Raw genomic sequence first — 16,800 nt, forward strand, 5'->3', positions numbered from 1 at the left:
ACCCATTGTACCCCTTAAACGTCTGTTGCATCTCAAATCAGATGATGGGCAGGTGTTACCAAATTTCAAACTATATAATCTTTCATCCCAGCTTTGAGTATTGTTCGATTGATCCTTGATGGAAACTGAGAGATTTTGGGTTGATATGGAACAACTGGTAGTAGGCAGGTCTGCTTTGGATGTAGCATGGTTTCCATTGCACAGGCAACTATATACCTTGTGGCTCTGTCCCTGCTACATACGTTTTAATAAATTAGGGTCATCACCAGGTGATTACCCACCTTTTCATCACCTTCTACACCCATCAATTTAAACATGTACTTGACACAGAGAGAGAAGGTTGGTCCGTATGATAAATGACATGAAGAGGGAATGAAGGACAATAGCAGTTTCATGGGGTCACTGATACATGCTTTAATACTTGTAAATAGAAGAAATGTTACTTTTGTACTTTTGTACGTACATTAAACAAGGTGTGATGTACTCTAACATAGGAATTTGCCCATAAGAGAGATGACACAATAGAGAAAATATTCTCCTGCTATTCTGGGGCTAGGGTTGTGATCTCCAAGCTGTATTCAGTATTGCTTGAAATACTACTGGTTCTGTAGGTCGAGATGAGAGCATTATCTTTTTGAGCCATTCTTTGAAACATCTTGAAAATATTACACAGAGAAGCTAGAAGCAGGATTTCCTGCATGGTTGGTACTATGTGACCACAACATTACATTGCATGTATCATCATGTCATTCCTAGATGTTGGGTGGGCCATGGAGTGTTCAGAGGCATATTTGGGGGCCCTGCCTTGGGTTGACTATTTATAGAAAGATGAGCTAGCAGTAATCAACGCTATGTTGGGTTATCTTTTCATAGCAGACTCAGAGCTTTACTTTTGGGAAAATATCTGTAGGACATGATAGGCATCACAAAGTGAGTTATTTCTAGCGTGACAGTGTGAGCCTCTGGTAAGCATCAGGAAGCAGAAAGCTCCACCATCTATGATCCAGTGGCATCAGTGAGTGTGAGTATTTTGGCTATAGTGTGTTTAGTTAGTCACATTAAGGGAAAAAGTGCCAAAATGCATTGGACATGGAAACCATTGTTGCACTATATGTCCGAAGGTCTACCTAAATTGATTTGATTCAAATGAGGGCAGACGGCCCACAGGACTGCATAGGGATGGAGTAAATTACTCCATCCACATGGTGGATAGTCCACCCACTTACTGATAAATGACTGCCAAGCAGGAGGTCATTTATAGAGACATAGACAGGAACCGCTGTCATGACGGTTCCTGTCAATGCATTTTATTGTTTGCTATTGGCTGCGATGGAAGGATGCAACCCTGTAGCAAACAGTATTCTTTTTTTCTTTTCAAAAAGGAAATCCCAAAGTGGGATTTTGTTTTGGAAAAGAAAAAAGAGTAATGCTTGACTCACACCTTTATAATATTTTTACTGTTCCTTACCGCCAGTGCTAACTTCTGATTTTAACTAAAATAATACTTCAAGGTATCAAAAGAATTGTTGGATTAATCCTGACATGTTGTTCAATAGAATTTAATGTATTGTATGCATAAATGGCGACTTAAGAAACTTGCCACTTTGTTTGCCAAAGTTTCCAGTGACCCTTCACGGTTGTACACAGAATGCTCTCCTCAATGCTGCCTTCTGCCCTACTGGGGAGAGGTGAGAACAACTCTTGGGAAGGAACACAAAGGGGCTGCCAAGGGAAGAGGTGTGAACTGGCAGGAGTTCTTGTCTTCTGCCTATGCTATTGTAAATTCCCCTTTCACATCATAACAGATTATGTCCATTTGCAACTGTTCTGTTTAAAGTTATTCTCTTTTTACTGTGCTGGCAATACACAAATTAAAAGCTACAATATGATATATGTAAATTGATAAACACACAATTCTTCAAAACATGTTTATTCTGGACTCATTTCACCAATGGCTCTTTAATGGATTTTGTTCAGGAAGAAAATCTGTCTTTATCATGTTTAATTTGCAGCACTTGTATCCCTTTTTATTTAATTCTTTCTTTCTTTCTTTCTTTGTTTCCTTCTTTCTTTGCTTCTTTCCTTCTTTCTGGCTTTTCTCTGTATTGCTTTCTTTCCTTCCATCTTTTCATTTATTAGCATTCTTTCTTTCTTTCCTCATTTCTTGGTTTCTTCCTTTCTTTCTCGATGCTTTCCTCATTTCTTTCTTTCCTATGTGCTTTCATTCCTTCTTACCTTCTTCCTTCCTTTCTTTTCTTTCTTTCTTTCTTTCTTTCTTTCTTTCTTTCTTTCTTTCTTTCTTTCTTTCTTCCTTTCTTTCTTTCTTTTGTTCTTTCTTTCTTTCTTTCTTTCTTTCTTTCTTTCTTTCTTTCTTTCTTTCTCTCTTTCTTTCTTTCTTTCCCACTTTCCTTCTTCATTCTTTCCTTCTTTCTTTTGAACTTGCCTTTATTTTTTTCCTTCCATATTTCTTTCTGTTTGTTTCCTTCTCTCTTTACTTACTTGCTTTTGTCATCTTTCTTTCTATTCTTCTTTCTTTCTTTCTTTCTTTCTTTCCTTTTTGCCACTTTTTTCGTTCTTACATTATTTCTTTCCTTCCTGCTTTCTTTCTTTCCTTCTTAATTTCTTACTTGTCTTTTTCTTGCCTTCTTGTTCTTTATTTTCCTGTAGTTTTCTTTCTTTCTTGCCTTCTTTCTTGCTGTATTTCTTACCTTTATTCTTGCTTGTTTTCTTGTTTTCTCAAAGGCATGATGCCAGCTGCCTACGGCAAAACAATGAGCTTTTAAGGTCTGTGTTAGCCAACTTTTAGATTTTATCAAAATTATGAATATGACATAGTTACTCATGGGGGGTTTCGGCCACACTTAATCCACTTGTCCGTGATAATTGCAAAAATCATGAAAAAATAAGATTTTCCTAAAAGCTGATAGACAATATCAGACCTATCTGCTTTGCCAATGCTTGCTACAAATTGGTTTTATTGTGTGCATTTTCTACATATTCAACTGTTGTGGCACTTCTAAATGCTTTAGACTTATTGCTTTAATAAAGCCCACTGCTCTGGGCCACAGCTACCCAGGAACTGAGCTAAAGTTTATCACATGGTAAGGTCGCACAACCACATTGTATACTATATCACTTTCCCCACACTCTTTCATAGGTTTGAGCACAATTCTGGCTGCTTTGTTATGCAAACTTCAAAGCCTACAGGTTAGTTTATGGTAGTGGGTTTATGGTAGTGTGATGTAGATTACTTTGCAGTAGAATGGATGCATCTTCACCAGGGCACTCACCAAGGCAAGTCAAAATATCAGTTTGATGTAGCATTTTCCTTCCTGATCTTGGGTGCTTCCGCTGACTCCCTCTATCACATAGTAAACTTGCCAAACTAAACCTGCAGAAAATATAACTCCCAGGTGTTTTGACATAGGGTGGGGTATAGACAGTAAATGCCCCTCTCCATGATTATTGACAGGCCAAATGGAATAACTTGGAAAGTGCACATCAGTCTTCACACTGTAGTGGTCCTTGCCATTTTGGTGGCATCATGACCTATAACCTCAGAAACTGAGAAAGAAGGTTACAGGCATCGTTTCATGGTCTTCATGCTTTATATTGAAGAGCAGAATAGTTGTTCAAAACACTGTTGTTTACTAAAAGTAATGCAGTTCATAGAACACCATCAATGACTTACATTGGGTTATTATTGTACGGTGAGTCTCCAACACGAACATGAGCCAACATCCTGCGTTTGTGACAACAACGGTTTCTGTTAAATATCCCGATTGCTGATATTTTGTAGGTCTTCTTGAGATCTAGCCTCCACCAGGCACCCATCAGTTTCTCATTCTGGCTGCAGGAAGACACTTGTCCATCAATGGCAACTGAAGCATTAATATCTGGTGATTGACTAAACTGAGAACTATGAGCGACAATTCCTTGCAGTGCTAGGTTTGTTTCTAGAAAAATGAAGAACATTAAGAAGAATGTGTGACTCAACAAGAATAGAGGAGGCTGCATAATCCTCATACTTTCACGCAATTTACATCTAAATGTACTTGACACATTTTTATTAAATATACCCACAAAAGTAGGATGCAGGCTAAACAAGCAGTCAACCATGAAAGAGAGGAAATATCTAGGAGCAGTACTGGGTTTACAGGTTTTTTAATTAGTGCTTTGCTCATGTACCACCACAGGCTTGCACATTTCTCAGACATCTGAAGCTGGGGTCTAGAAAGGAACTATGGCCCAGATTTATCAAGGTTTTACGCAACCTGTATGCCATGCAAGGGGGCGAAGGGCCACACAAAACCTAAGTGAGCTTTATCAAGCCACCCAAGGCCACCTTGAGTGGCCTGCATGTCTTTTTTTAAATCTAGAGTAACGCAAGGCAGTGCAAATCACTGCCTTGAGTTACTCTGCTGCAGAGAAGTGGTACATGGTTGAAGCATGGATGTTCTCAAGCATCCACCCAAGGATTTTGGCACATTCCTAGATTTAACATTAGTGGTGGATCTGGGAATGTGTCAAAATGCTATGCCTTCCCAAGTGAGGCTTAACAAGGAGAAATGTCTTTACTTGTCCTTGTTTTTTCCTCTTTCTTTTGTGCTGCATTCTGCAATTACATAGAAAGAGTAAATGCCTCTCAGGATTGTTTTTGTGCAGAAAGGTCTTCCTTTCTGTACAAAACAATCCTGCCTACAAAGCAGACACCCTTCAAGCACACAACATGATGCTAGAGTGCCTGCTTTGGATAAGACAACCAAAAGTGTGCCAGCATTAGGTAAGGACAGGAAAGCACCCTATAATGGTAAATACAGACCATTCCTGTCCTTTCCCTTTCATGCAGCAACGTGCAGCAAGGTGGATTTCTGCATTGTGTTGTAAGGGCCTATGTTCCTAGCGTATTAAATGGCTTTACCCAGTCTCTGTCTAAGGTGAAATGTTTTGATACACAAGGGGCTATATGTGTTATGCAGAAAACATTCCTTTAGCAGATGGACATAAATGTGAGTCATTGCTAATTATATATCTAGAAATAGAGTTGTTGCATAACAGTTGTCCGCCTCATCCTCGCTTTTCACAAATTCACCGGATTTGGTGAGATCATATTTGAAACCAGCAAAACTTTACTAACTTTGGCAACCATTTTCCACGAAGTACATAGGAAAGGACACACGCTGCTCTAGACAGGATGGCAGAGCTGTTATTGCAGAAACTGAAAAATTGATTTTACAGTACACTAATGGCATTAATAGGGAGAAGAACAATGCTTAGGTGTGATATAAATAAAATTGGCAGACAATTTGACACTAAAAAACACTTAAATTATGATATAGTAATATTGATATTTTGCTGTTTAGTTCTGTGCAGGCTCCACAAAGACAAGCATTTGAAAAAACAAACAGTATAATCTGGGTTAACTTCCAAAACCATTTGATTTAAGGCAATGCAAAATACACTATGTTCAGAGTGCTAATATTAAAAACCTTGCTCAGTTGGAGTCTACAGTGATACCCTATGATAATGGAGAATCTTTCAGTCCATTAAGAATTAAAGATGTTTTTACTAGCCCCAAAATGTTGCATTCTTTAAACAAATGTGGAGTAAGATCCAATTGAACAGTTATTAGTGTCTCTAGATAATCAAGCCTTTGGAACCAGTCTTTCTAAGATTGGATAGTTACTTTCCAAGCAGTAGTGCGACTCTTGCCTAAAACTGGGTGGTCCGATGACACAAAGGCCCTGATTTATACTTTTTGATGCAAACTTGCATTAGCGCAGGTTTGCGTCAAAAAGCTTACCGCCAGCTAGCGCCATTCATGGACACCAGCCAGGCATCATATTTAAGGAATGACGCTAGCCTGTGGTAAGGCCCAGTTAGCGGCAAAATTATTGACGCTAACCTGGTGGGGGAGGCGTAGGGGAAACAGGAGGTTGTGCGTCAAAAAATGGCGCTAGTCAGGTTAGAGTCAGAAAAATGACTCTATCCTGACTAGCGTTAGTTTTTGACGCACAACCCCCATGGACATGACTCCTGTCTTAGTGAAGGCAGGAGTCATGCCCCCCAGCCCAATGGCCATGCCCAGGGGCCACAGTGCCATGTAGTTAGGTCCCTCATGGCACTTTGGAAAAAAAATCCCCAAACTTACCTGAACTTACCTGGAATGGGTCTCCACATCATTAGGTGTCCTCCAGGTGTGGGTGGGGTGTCCCTGGGTGCAGGGAAGGGCACCTGTGGGCTGTTTCAATGGCCTCTGACCATGGAAAATGGCCCGCAGGTCCCCTAACGCCTACCCTGACCCAGGCGTAAAATAATAGGGCTAAGCAGGCTTAGGCCCTCATTACAACCCTGGTGGTTGGTGTTAAAGTGGCGGTAATACCGCCAACATGCCGGCGGTAAAATAAATGGAATAACGACCATGGCGGAAACCGCCAACACAGACAGCCACTTTAACACTCCAACCGCCACAGCGGTAGCAAGAAACACCGCAGCGGTAACCGCCAACAGATGGGAGGAAGACAATATACCGCCCACACTATTACAAGGCACCAATCCAGCAGCTTTTTTGGGGCGGTACCAACGCCATCAAAAGCACGGCGGAAACAGTAATCTGAAGGGAAACCACCCACCTCTTAACACCCAAGGAAGAACTAGGACACCATTAAGCCCGAATTGCAGATCCTACCCATGTTGCTGCCTCTATTAATACACCACAAAGTGGAAAGAAGGCAGCGGCGGCGAAAACGATGGCGAGTACTGCACCTAGCACACAGGGAAGGGGAGGAGGTAAAAGAGAGTGACACACACGCAAGCCCCTTACCCCTCACCCACACTAACGTACACACACACATATCCAATGACATCACAGATATACCCGTCACCCTCTGGAAGAATGCAAGGACCAAACAAAATGAGTTTCACTAGTGTAATATTCGAACAATCAGATAGACCAAGAGAACATCAACTAATCAGTTACAGCAAGTATACAAGTCTGTACACTGTCCCATGAAATGTCTGTCGACCAGTGGTCGCAAAAAGCATGGGCAAAGCCCACACATGACACCTGCCTCAAAATGGAGAGAACACTGCAGGGGCATCAGGTAAAAAAAAACAGGCACCTCAGGGGGAAGGGGGAAAGGGAGGGAGGGCACCCCAGCCAGATGATGGTACACCGCCACTGCTCCTCGAGGGGGCTCCGTGCCCACTGCTTGGTCCTGGGGAGTGCAAAGACACAGTCTCTCAAGTCTCTCAAGTGGGTGCACTGCCCACTGCTTGGTCCTGGGGAGTGCAAAGCCACAAACTCTCAAGTCTCTCAATGAGTGCACTGCGCACTGCTTGGTCCTGGGGAGTGCAAAGCCACAGTCTCTCTAGTCTCTCAAGTGGGTGGTTTGCCCACTGCTTTATCCTGGAAAGTGTAAAGCCACAGTCTCTCACGCACGCACACAAAGCCCTCCACGACAAGGGACCGGAATACCTCAACAGACGCCTCAACTTCTACGTCCCCACCCGCCCCCTCCGCTCCTCTGGCCTCGCACTCGCCGCCGTCCCTCGCATCCGACGCTCCATGGCGGGTGGGAGATCTTTCTCCTTCCTGGCGGCCAAGACCTGGAACTCCCTCCCCACCAGCCTCAGGACCACCCAGGACCACTCCGCTTTCCGGAGACTCCTAAAGACCTGGCTGTTCGAGCAGCGATAACCACCCCCTTTGTCCCTAGCGCCTTGAGACCCGCACGGGTGAGTAGCACGCTTTATAAATGCTAATGATTTGATTTGATTTGATCTCAAGTCTCTCAAGTGTGTGGTTTGCCCACTGCGTGGTCCTGGGGAGTGCAAAGCCACAGTCTCCCAAATGGATGCCTTTCTCCTCTGGTTCTGGAGGGGGCTCTGTGCCCAGAGTGCTTCATCCTGCCAAGGACTGGGTGAGTGGATGTATCTCTCCACTGGTTCTGGAGGGGGGTTTGTGCCCAGTGGTGCTGCACCTGGGGTGTGGCAGTTGAATTTGTCTCACCTGGGTGTCTCAGCCACACGATGTACCAGGAACAGGTAGCATGATACTCCATGGAGGCAGAGCCACTCTCCATCCTGCAGTGACTTAGGCTGCCAATTGCTGGTTCATGTCTGTGCTGGAGGTGGTGTCTCAAAGGGTGTGTCCAGGGTCCAGGACTTCACCTGCAGACTCTGACGGCTGCACACTGGGGATGGGGCTGATGTCCGACAGAGTGGCAAGGGCTGTGCACATGGCGGTGCTGATGGTGGTGCAGGTGGTGGTGTCTGCAGCAAAGATGTTGCCAGTGCTGGCCGTGGTACAAGTGACTGTTGTGGTGGATGGAGACACCATGCCATCTCCGGCAGCCTCGGATGGCTGATCCTTGGGAGCATGCTGCAGACTGACATTGTGGCAGCGGCATTGCAGGTGGTGGTGCAGGTGGTGGTCGGAGCAGCGGTGGTGACTGTGGTGCATGTGGCTGCCATCCCTGATGATATGGTGGTCACCAGCCCCTCACCAGGAGACATCGTGCCTAGAGGTGATGTGCCCTTTGGCTTTTAGCCCTTCCCCATCTTGACAGTTGGTGCAGGGACCTTGGCACTGTCCACTCGGTGTTTGGGTGAGGCCTTGCTGGGTGGTGTGACTGTCCCCTGTTGGAAGCCAGCCCCTTTTTGACCTTTGCAGGTGGTGGAATAGGGTGGTCCTTCTTTTCTGTCGGTGGCACACTGGAAGCTCTGATGGGTGCCCCCTTAGACCGTACTGGAGTAGCAGGGACCACAGTGGATGTAGATTTGGTGGCTGAGGTGCTGGGCTGGGATCTAGACATCCTGGCTCTAGGGGAAGGATGGGGGGAGGTGTAAGGAAGAGGTTAATGTTTGCTAGGAAAGGTTTTTTTGACACACTGGGACGGGAAGATGGATGGGGTGTGGGAGTGGAGGAAGAGGTAGTGATTTTAGGAGGTCTATTTCTGCTGAGTTTGGGTGAAGGTGCATGGGCTGGAAGCTGTTGTGAGGTGGGTGGCTGTTGAGTGGGTGTGTGCCTGCATTTGTGTACTTTGGGAGGAGGGCTTACAGACACTCTGGGAGAGGACACAGGGGATGTGCGAATGGTAGTGGGGTGGTGATTGCACGTGAGCGGTGTGTAGTGATGGGCGTGCTGTGATGGAGGCAGTGGCTGATGATGTAACACATGCAGGTGTGAGTGGAGAGGAGACTGGGAGGGAGGTGGAGGACCTGGAGGAGGGGGACACAGTGGAGGAAGTGGATGTTGGTATGTGTGCATGGGTATTGTGATTTTGTGAGAGCCTGTGGGATGTGTGGTGCTTATGTTTGCCTAAGCCACTTTTGTGCGTTGATGTGTGTGCATGCTGGTCTGATGGTGTGCTTGGGATTGGCTGAGGTAGAGGGGATTGGGTCTGGGTAGTGGAAGTTGGAGGGGGAGGCTGGACACAGGGACAATGGCTGCCATCAGTGCTGAGGCCAGAGCCTGAAAGGCTCTCTGTTGGGCTGCCATGCCAGAATGAATGCCCTCCAGGTATGCATTTGTTTGCTGCAAATGCCTCTCAACACCCTGGATGGCATTCAGAATGGTTGACTGCCAAACAGTGAGGGATCTCAGGAGGTCAATAGTCTCCTCACTGAGGGCAGCAGGGCTGACTGGGGCAGGGCCTGAGGTGCCTGGGGCAAAGGAGATGCCCACCCTCCTAGGTGAGCAGGCATGGGAAACACGCAGAGGGACTGCTGGGAGGGCGGTGCTGGTAGGGGGGGTAGCGGCTGTACCTGTTGTTGGGGTGGGCACAGAGGTGTTACCACCACCAGGGATCTTCCATCAGAGGAGGAGTCGCTGTCGCCGGTATCCCCTCCTGTCCCCATCGTGGAGCTCACCTCGCTCTCCGTCCCACTGGTGGCTTCACCCTCCGTTTACCCACCAGTTTGTCCAACTCCTCCGTGGGGAAAACAGGGGCCCTTTCCCCAGACATTCAAGCCATTGTCACTTCCAGACTCAGGTCACCGCAGCACCTGCAGTGTAGGTCCTCTCCTGTTGAAGGTCAGGTATCAAGTGAGTGAACAGATAGAAATTGGCGGTCAAGTCCGCGGCGTGTGTACCGTCCCCGCCTGTGTACATCGTCATTGGCTCTTGGAACCCATAGGGCCCAATGATAACGAATGCTGAATTGCGCAGCGGTCTTCGACCGCCTACTGCAACGCTGCTCAACGCCAGTGCAGTTACCTCATGTCCCCTTGTTCCTCCTCACAGGTCAGGCAGCTGCTGTTTCGGGGGGGCACATGGCATGGCACCTAACTGCGTAACAGCACAATTTGGCAGATATACGGACAAACTACGCCACACATGGATTTACTCACATTACTACAAACATACTTGTGCAACCTATGTGCTACATAACCCTCTGCTCACCATTCTCCTCCATAAGGCACATCCACTGGGGCAGATGATGAGATGGTGTCATCCTCTGGTGTACAGACCCCTGGTGGACCTGTCGACAATGGAAGACAGACACATCATTATCACCTACAGACTTGATCGTGTCACAATCCAAAACCTGTGTGCCCATATGGAGCCAGACCTGATGTCAGCTATCTGCTATCCCACAGGAATACCCCCTCTAGTGCAGGTCCTGTCAGTGCTCAATTTCCTGGCAAGTGGCTCCTTTCAAACTACAGTGGCCATGGCATCTGGGATATCTCAGCCAATGTTTTCTAACGTGTTGACCAGAGTGTTGTCTGCCCTGCTGAAACACATGCGCAGCTACATCATGTTTCCACAGGTGGAGGATTTGCCCACAGTGAAAGCTGACTTTTATGCTCTGGGACATATCCCCAACATAATTGGTGCCATTGATGGTACATATGTGGCATTTCCCCCCCCTGCAGAAATGAACAAGTGTACAGAAATCGAAAAAGCTACCATTTGATGAATTTGAAGATGGTGTGTTTGGCGGACCAGTATATCTCTCATGTGAATGCCAAGTATCCTGCCTCTGTGCATGAGGCTATATTTTGAGGAATAGCAGTATCCCTTATGTGATGGGCCAACTCTAGAAGCACCGGGTTTGTCTAATAGGAGAGCTCAAGATCCCCACACAGTATGAGTAGGTGTCTGGGTATGGGGCAGTCCCTAAGGGTTAGTGTGTGTTTAACAGGAATCCCTCGACATTTGCAGGTGACTCTGGTTACCCCAACCTCTCATGGCTACTTACCCCAGTGAGGAATGCCAGGACAAGGGCCGAGGAACGCTACAATGAGGCACATGGGCGAACTAGGCGTATTATTGAGAGGACTTTCGGCCTCCTGAAGACCAGAATCCAGTGCCTCCATCTAACAGGTGGCTTCCTATACTCCTCACCGAAGAAGGTGTGCCCGGTAATCATGGCATGATGCATGTTCCACAACCTGGCATTGCGACCCTAGGTGCCTTTTCTACAGAAGGATGAGCCTGATGATGGTCTTGTGGCAGCGGTGGAGCCTGTGGACAGTGAGGAAGAGGAGGCAGAGGAAGAAGATATTGACAACGGAACGAACATCATCATGCAGTACTTCCAGTGACACACAGGTAAGAGACTGTCACTGCTCTTCACATTTCTGAATACTGTAGGACATTGTATAAGTCAGCCTCTTCACCTTTGTCTATGGACACTGACAGTTCACTTTGGCTTTCCATTTCACAGATCTGGGCACCTCATTCTGCCTTCTGCTATATGTACTGCTGTCCAACAACTGTCATGCATTGGTATGAGCAAATGAACATTTGCATTGATATTTGTTGATGATGTTGTAATTATACATGTGTGAAAGAACAGGCTGACTCCAGACTGGTTTGTGATTCAAGGGTGTTTATTTAGGGGCTAATGTGTATAGGGGTATGTGAAAGGGTCTGGTGGAGGGAGGTCCATAGTAGAGTCCAGTCTCTTGGTGTCACAGGCGCATTGTCCAAGGGGACATAGGAAGGGGAGTAATGGCAGTTCAAGGTGGGCAGGGTGACATAGTGGGACAGAAGTGTGACAATCAGGACGGTGCTATTTGCTGGCTGGGGTCTTGGCAATGTTCTCTGTCTTCTGCCTGGATTGCAGGGACCGTTGGCGGGGTAGTTCTCCTTCTGCAGGGGGTGGGGTGCTGGTGGGCTGTTGTTTCTTTGGTGTGGCCTCCTGTCCACTAGCCCCTTCAGAGGTGGATGGCTGTTCCTTGATTTGGCTAGTGTCAGGGGCCCTTTGTCATGCAACTGCCTCCCTCATGGTCTTGCCTATGTCAGCCAGCAACCCTGCAAAGGTGACCAGGATGGTGTATACGCTGGTGAGGTCCTCCCTGATCCCCATGTATTGTCCCTCCTGCAGCCACTGGGTCTCCTGAAACTTAGCCAGTACCATGCCCATGGTCTCCTGGGAATGGTGGTATGCTCCCATGATGTTTGATAGTGCCTCGTGGAGGGTTAGGTCCCTGGGCCTGTCCTCCCCATGTCGCACAGCAGTCCTCCCAGCTTCCCTGTTGTCCTGTGCCTCCGTCCCCTGAACCGTGTGCCCACTGCCACTGACCCCAGGTCCCTAATCGTCCTGGGTTAGTGGGTTTGCCTGGGGTCCCTGTAATGGTGGACACACTGCTGATTGACGTGTTCTGGGGACAATGGCATGGGCCCGCTGGGTGGGTACTGTGGTGGTGTTTCCTTAGGGGTGAGGTTCTGTGGTGGCTTGGGACTGTGGCAGGGGAACCGACTGTCCAGAGGTCCCTGATGGGCCAGGCTAGTCATCTTGATCCAGGCATGCAGAGATGCCGTCATCACTGTGGGCCTCTTCTGTGGGGGGACTGGATATGGCTGGCACCTCCTGTCCGATGACGTTGGGTAGGGGTCCTGTTGGGGTGTAAATGCATTGTTATTTTATCTGTGTGTGCCATCTTGTGGAATGTGTGTGTTTCCCTCTCTTACTGTGCTTTCACTATCGCCTTGGCCCTTGTGTGAGTGGTGATTGTGTGCCCTGTGTGAGTCTCTCTATTGAACATGCTTTGGTGATGGGTGTCCATGCATGTCTGTGATGGGTGTCTCTGCATTGTTGTTGCATGCAGGACTTGGTTGTGGGAGTGGTGGGGCGTGATGGTGGGGTGTGTGGGAGATGGTGGGGTCATGGGAGTGAGGGTGAGGGTGGGAGTATGTGATGGCATGCAGGTAGGGTGGGGGGGATATAATAGTAAAGATATTACTTACCAGAGTCCAGTCCTCCGGCTACTCCTGCGAGGCCCCCAGGATGCATTATTGCCAAGACTTGCTCCTCCCATGTTGTTAGTTGTGGGGGAGAAGGTGGGGGTCCACCGCCAGTCCTCTGTACGGCTACCTGGTGTCTGGACACCACAGAATGTTCCTTCCCCCGTAGGTCGTTCCACCTCTTCCTGATGTCATCCCTTGTTCTTGGATGTTGTCCCACTGCGTTGACCCTGTCGACAATTTTCCGTCATAGCTCCATCTTCTTGCAATGGATGTCTGCTGCACCTGTGATCTGAATAGCTGTGGCTCTACCCAGATGATTTCCTCCACCCTGACCCTGAGCTCCTCCTCAGAAAACCTGGGGTGTCTTTGAGGTGCCATGATGTGGTGTGAGTGATGTGTGAGGTGATGTGTTGGGGTTTGTGGTGTGTTGTGCATGGATGGTGTATGAGTGATGGTGTGTGCCTCTGGATGCCGGTGTGGCCTTTGCTTTTCTCTCTCTCTGCTTCTTCAAAAGTTTGTGGTGTATGGGGTTGTGGGTATTGTGGGTGTGTTTTTTATATTGGATTGGGTGTGTGGGTGTGGTGCGTGTATGTGTGTCAGGTGTGTGAAGTTTGAATTATCCAATGTGGTGTAGTTCTGTAAGTGTGTGTGTATTTTGAGCGCGGCAGTGTGTACCACCAATTGTTTACTGTGGTTGAATGACTGCTGCATTGATTCGTGGGTTGTGATACTGTGGGTGTATTCCTGTTGTCGTAACGGTGTGGGTTTTGCTGTCGCCAGTTTATCACTGACCTTTGGTCTTGCGGACTTGTGTGGGTGTCTGTATAGTGGCGGAATTCTCAGTGTGGGTCATAATACCCGTTGAGGATTTCCGACGCGGACACGGTATGTTGGCGGCTGTCAGCATGGCGGTCAGTGGGATTTACCGCCAGGGTTGCAATGAAGGCCTTGGTGCCATTATTTAAGGCCCTCCTCCTCCTGTGCATGATTTTTACACGGGAGGATAAATAAGGCGCTAAGGCCTTAGAGTAATTTTATGCCCCAGAATGCCTACCTTGGATCTCATTGACTCAAGGCAGTTTTCCGCCAGGCAAAAAATGACATTAACTCCAATATTTTTATGCTAGACGGGTCTAGCATCAAAATATAAATATGGATTTAAGTTTGCGCCAGATTTGCGTAAAAAAAATGTGCAAAACCGGCGCCAACAGAGTATAAATATGCCCCCAATTCTTTGTCTGTTTTACAATGCACAGAAAGTGTATTTTGATTAAAACACATTTACATTTGAAGAACAGCTACATTAATAGACCTCCAGCACATCAATGGGAAACATGGCTGGTTTGATCTTGTCTAATATTGGTGTTGATCTTTTTAAAGAAGTACTACACTCTGGAAGCAATCCATAAAAAGCAAGCACAACTATGTGGAGACATTATATTGGTGACATGCTGTGATTTGTCGCAAAACATGCTCATACTTCACATTCTAGAATTATTAAATTGTTAGACACTCACCTGTATTTCACATGGTCAATTAGCTCTGAGAGTCTCTTTTGTTATGTCACAATACAGAATCATTTAATGAAGGTCTTTAAGAAGCATCACATTTCCATTGACAAGACCCCTCTAACTACATTATCAATTTTGCTATCCCTGGACCCATCAGAGAAATCTGCTTGTCAATCTGGTGTTTAGATTAGAGATGATTGTAGCAATACCTATCAAAGGCCGTTCCTCAGTGTGCAGAAAGCATAAAAAATAAAACAGTAATAAAATGATTTTATTACAGTATTATTTTTGTATGCTTTCTGCCAGCAAACGGAGTGCAAGGGCAGGGCAGGACTAGTGGGCCAATGCTGCCAATGACTGGCAGCAGTGAGTAATGGCCCCTTCAGTTTGAAGTGCGCATGTAGGTTTGGCTGGCTAACTGGCTACGGCCAATCCGACATTCGCAATTCAAACCTGTCCAACCCAGCTGTCTGGGACAGCTGGATTGGAGAGCAGGTACAGGCATACAGTGCCTTTTGGAGCGTGGAGCCAGCCTGCTTCAGCCAATCAAGACATTGTTTTATGCTGCTAAACAGAATTAAAACAGTCACTTGATTGTATGAGGTAGTTGGCTGTTGGCTATGCGCTGGGAGGACATGCTGCAGAAGAACAGGGACGTGCTGCTGAACATTGGGTAATGTAAGAAAGGTAGGTGTTTTTTTATCTTCATCTTTATATCTTTATATTGGTGTGTATGTTATGTGTGTAGTTTTTTGTGTGTGTGTTTTGTGCCCCTCCAATTTAATTTGCTACCAACTGCGACTGATACCTATGACTTTATCTCACAATCTTAAAGATTAGAAGATCAACTTGTGACTAAGGTTACCCCAAACAAGTAATTAGGCATACCTATAAACATGCCTTTTATACATCACAAGATATGTTGCTAAAGATGCCAACCTCACCTCACAATGAAAGGAATACTGTAGTCACTATATAAGACTCACATTAATAAAATAATACAAAAACATTGTAGTATTGATGAGACTGTGGTGGGTGAGTTATGAGCACCACGTTGTGCATTCAAGACCTGTGAGATAGCCTGGCACAAAAGTGACCAAAGTTGATACCAGTTTTCCAGTTCTAAATATGGTATTTACCTCCATTCACAGAGCACTGTACTTGTGGAACCTGCAACATGAGAACTGTGCCCCCCCCCCCAATCACGGCTCACCTTAATTTGTCCACAGTGACCAGATAACCTCAGTTGACACTTTTTACTTCTCAGCGCTTACAATTGAGTTTTGTTTTTTCATTTTGGTCTCAAATGATTTATTAAAATGTACTCTATTTTTCTCAATTGTGGTAGCATTTTCTTGTGTTCTGTTTTCTCTTTATTTTTGTTTCTGTGCTGCATAAATACTTCACACGTTACCTATATGTCACGCCAGACTGCTTTTGCACCAAGCTACCAGTGAGTTACATACAGGTGAATTTGGGCTTGTGGTTCACAGTAGGCATCATATCTACGCTAGTAGTAAGCATGTGCAGTTTCATATTGAGTTCAGACTCTTTTGCATATGTGAAAGAAGGGTTTTTACGTTAATATCTTCAGTTTAAAACTGCACACACAGGCTGCCATGGCAGGCCTGAGTCATGGGTAAAGGGCTACATAAGTGGGTGGCACAATCAGTGCTGCAGGTCCACTAGTAGCAATTTATTTGTAGGCCCTGAGTACATGGGGTACCCCTCTACTAGGGACTCACAGGTACATTATAGCCCTCATTACAACATTGGCGGTAAATCCCGCTTACCGTCGTGCAGAAGACCGCCAACACACCGTTATGGAATTCCACCACAGCTATTATGACTCACACCTTGGAATCCGCCAAAATTTAGACACCCACACAAGCCCGTCACACCAAAGGTCAGTGATAAACTGGCGAGAACTAAACCTCTACCATCACGCCAACAGGAATATGCCCACACTATCACGACCCACGAATCCACGAGGCAGTCTTTCAACCGCAGTAAACCGTTGGTGGTACACACCGCCGCGCTCAAAATACACACACTCTTACAAAACACAACCACATTGGACAATTCCAA

At 46.4% G+C, this 16,800-nt stretch overlaps 1 protein-coding gene across 1 annotated transcript in view; it reads right to left on the minus strand.

Moving 5' to 3' along the window:
* The window catches only part of LOC138278794 (uncharacterized), a 344,627-nt gene that overhangs the window by 142,163 nt on the left and 185,664 nt on the right, over window positions 1–16,800 (minus strand). Inside the window, exon 7 of the mRNA XM_069219314.1 lies at window positions 3,692–3,956. Within this exon, the coding sequence (XP_069075415.1) occupies window positions 3,692–3,956 (265 nt within the window). The remainder of the gene's footprint in view (window positions 1–3,691; window positions 3,957–16,800) is intronic.

This window comes from Pleurodeles waltl, chromosome 2_2, assembly GCF_031143425.1.
Source record: "Pleurodeles waltl isolate 20211129_DDA chromosome 2_2, aPleWal1.hap1.20221129, whole genome shotgun sequence".
Taxonomy (NCBI): domain Eukaryota; kingdom Metazoa; phylum Chordata; class Amphibia; order Caudata; family Salamandridae; genus Pleurodeles; species Pleurodeles waltl.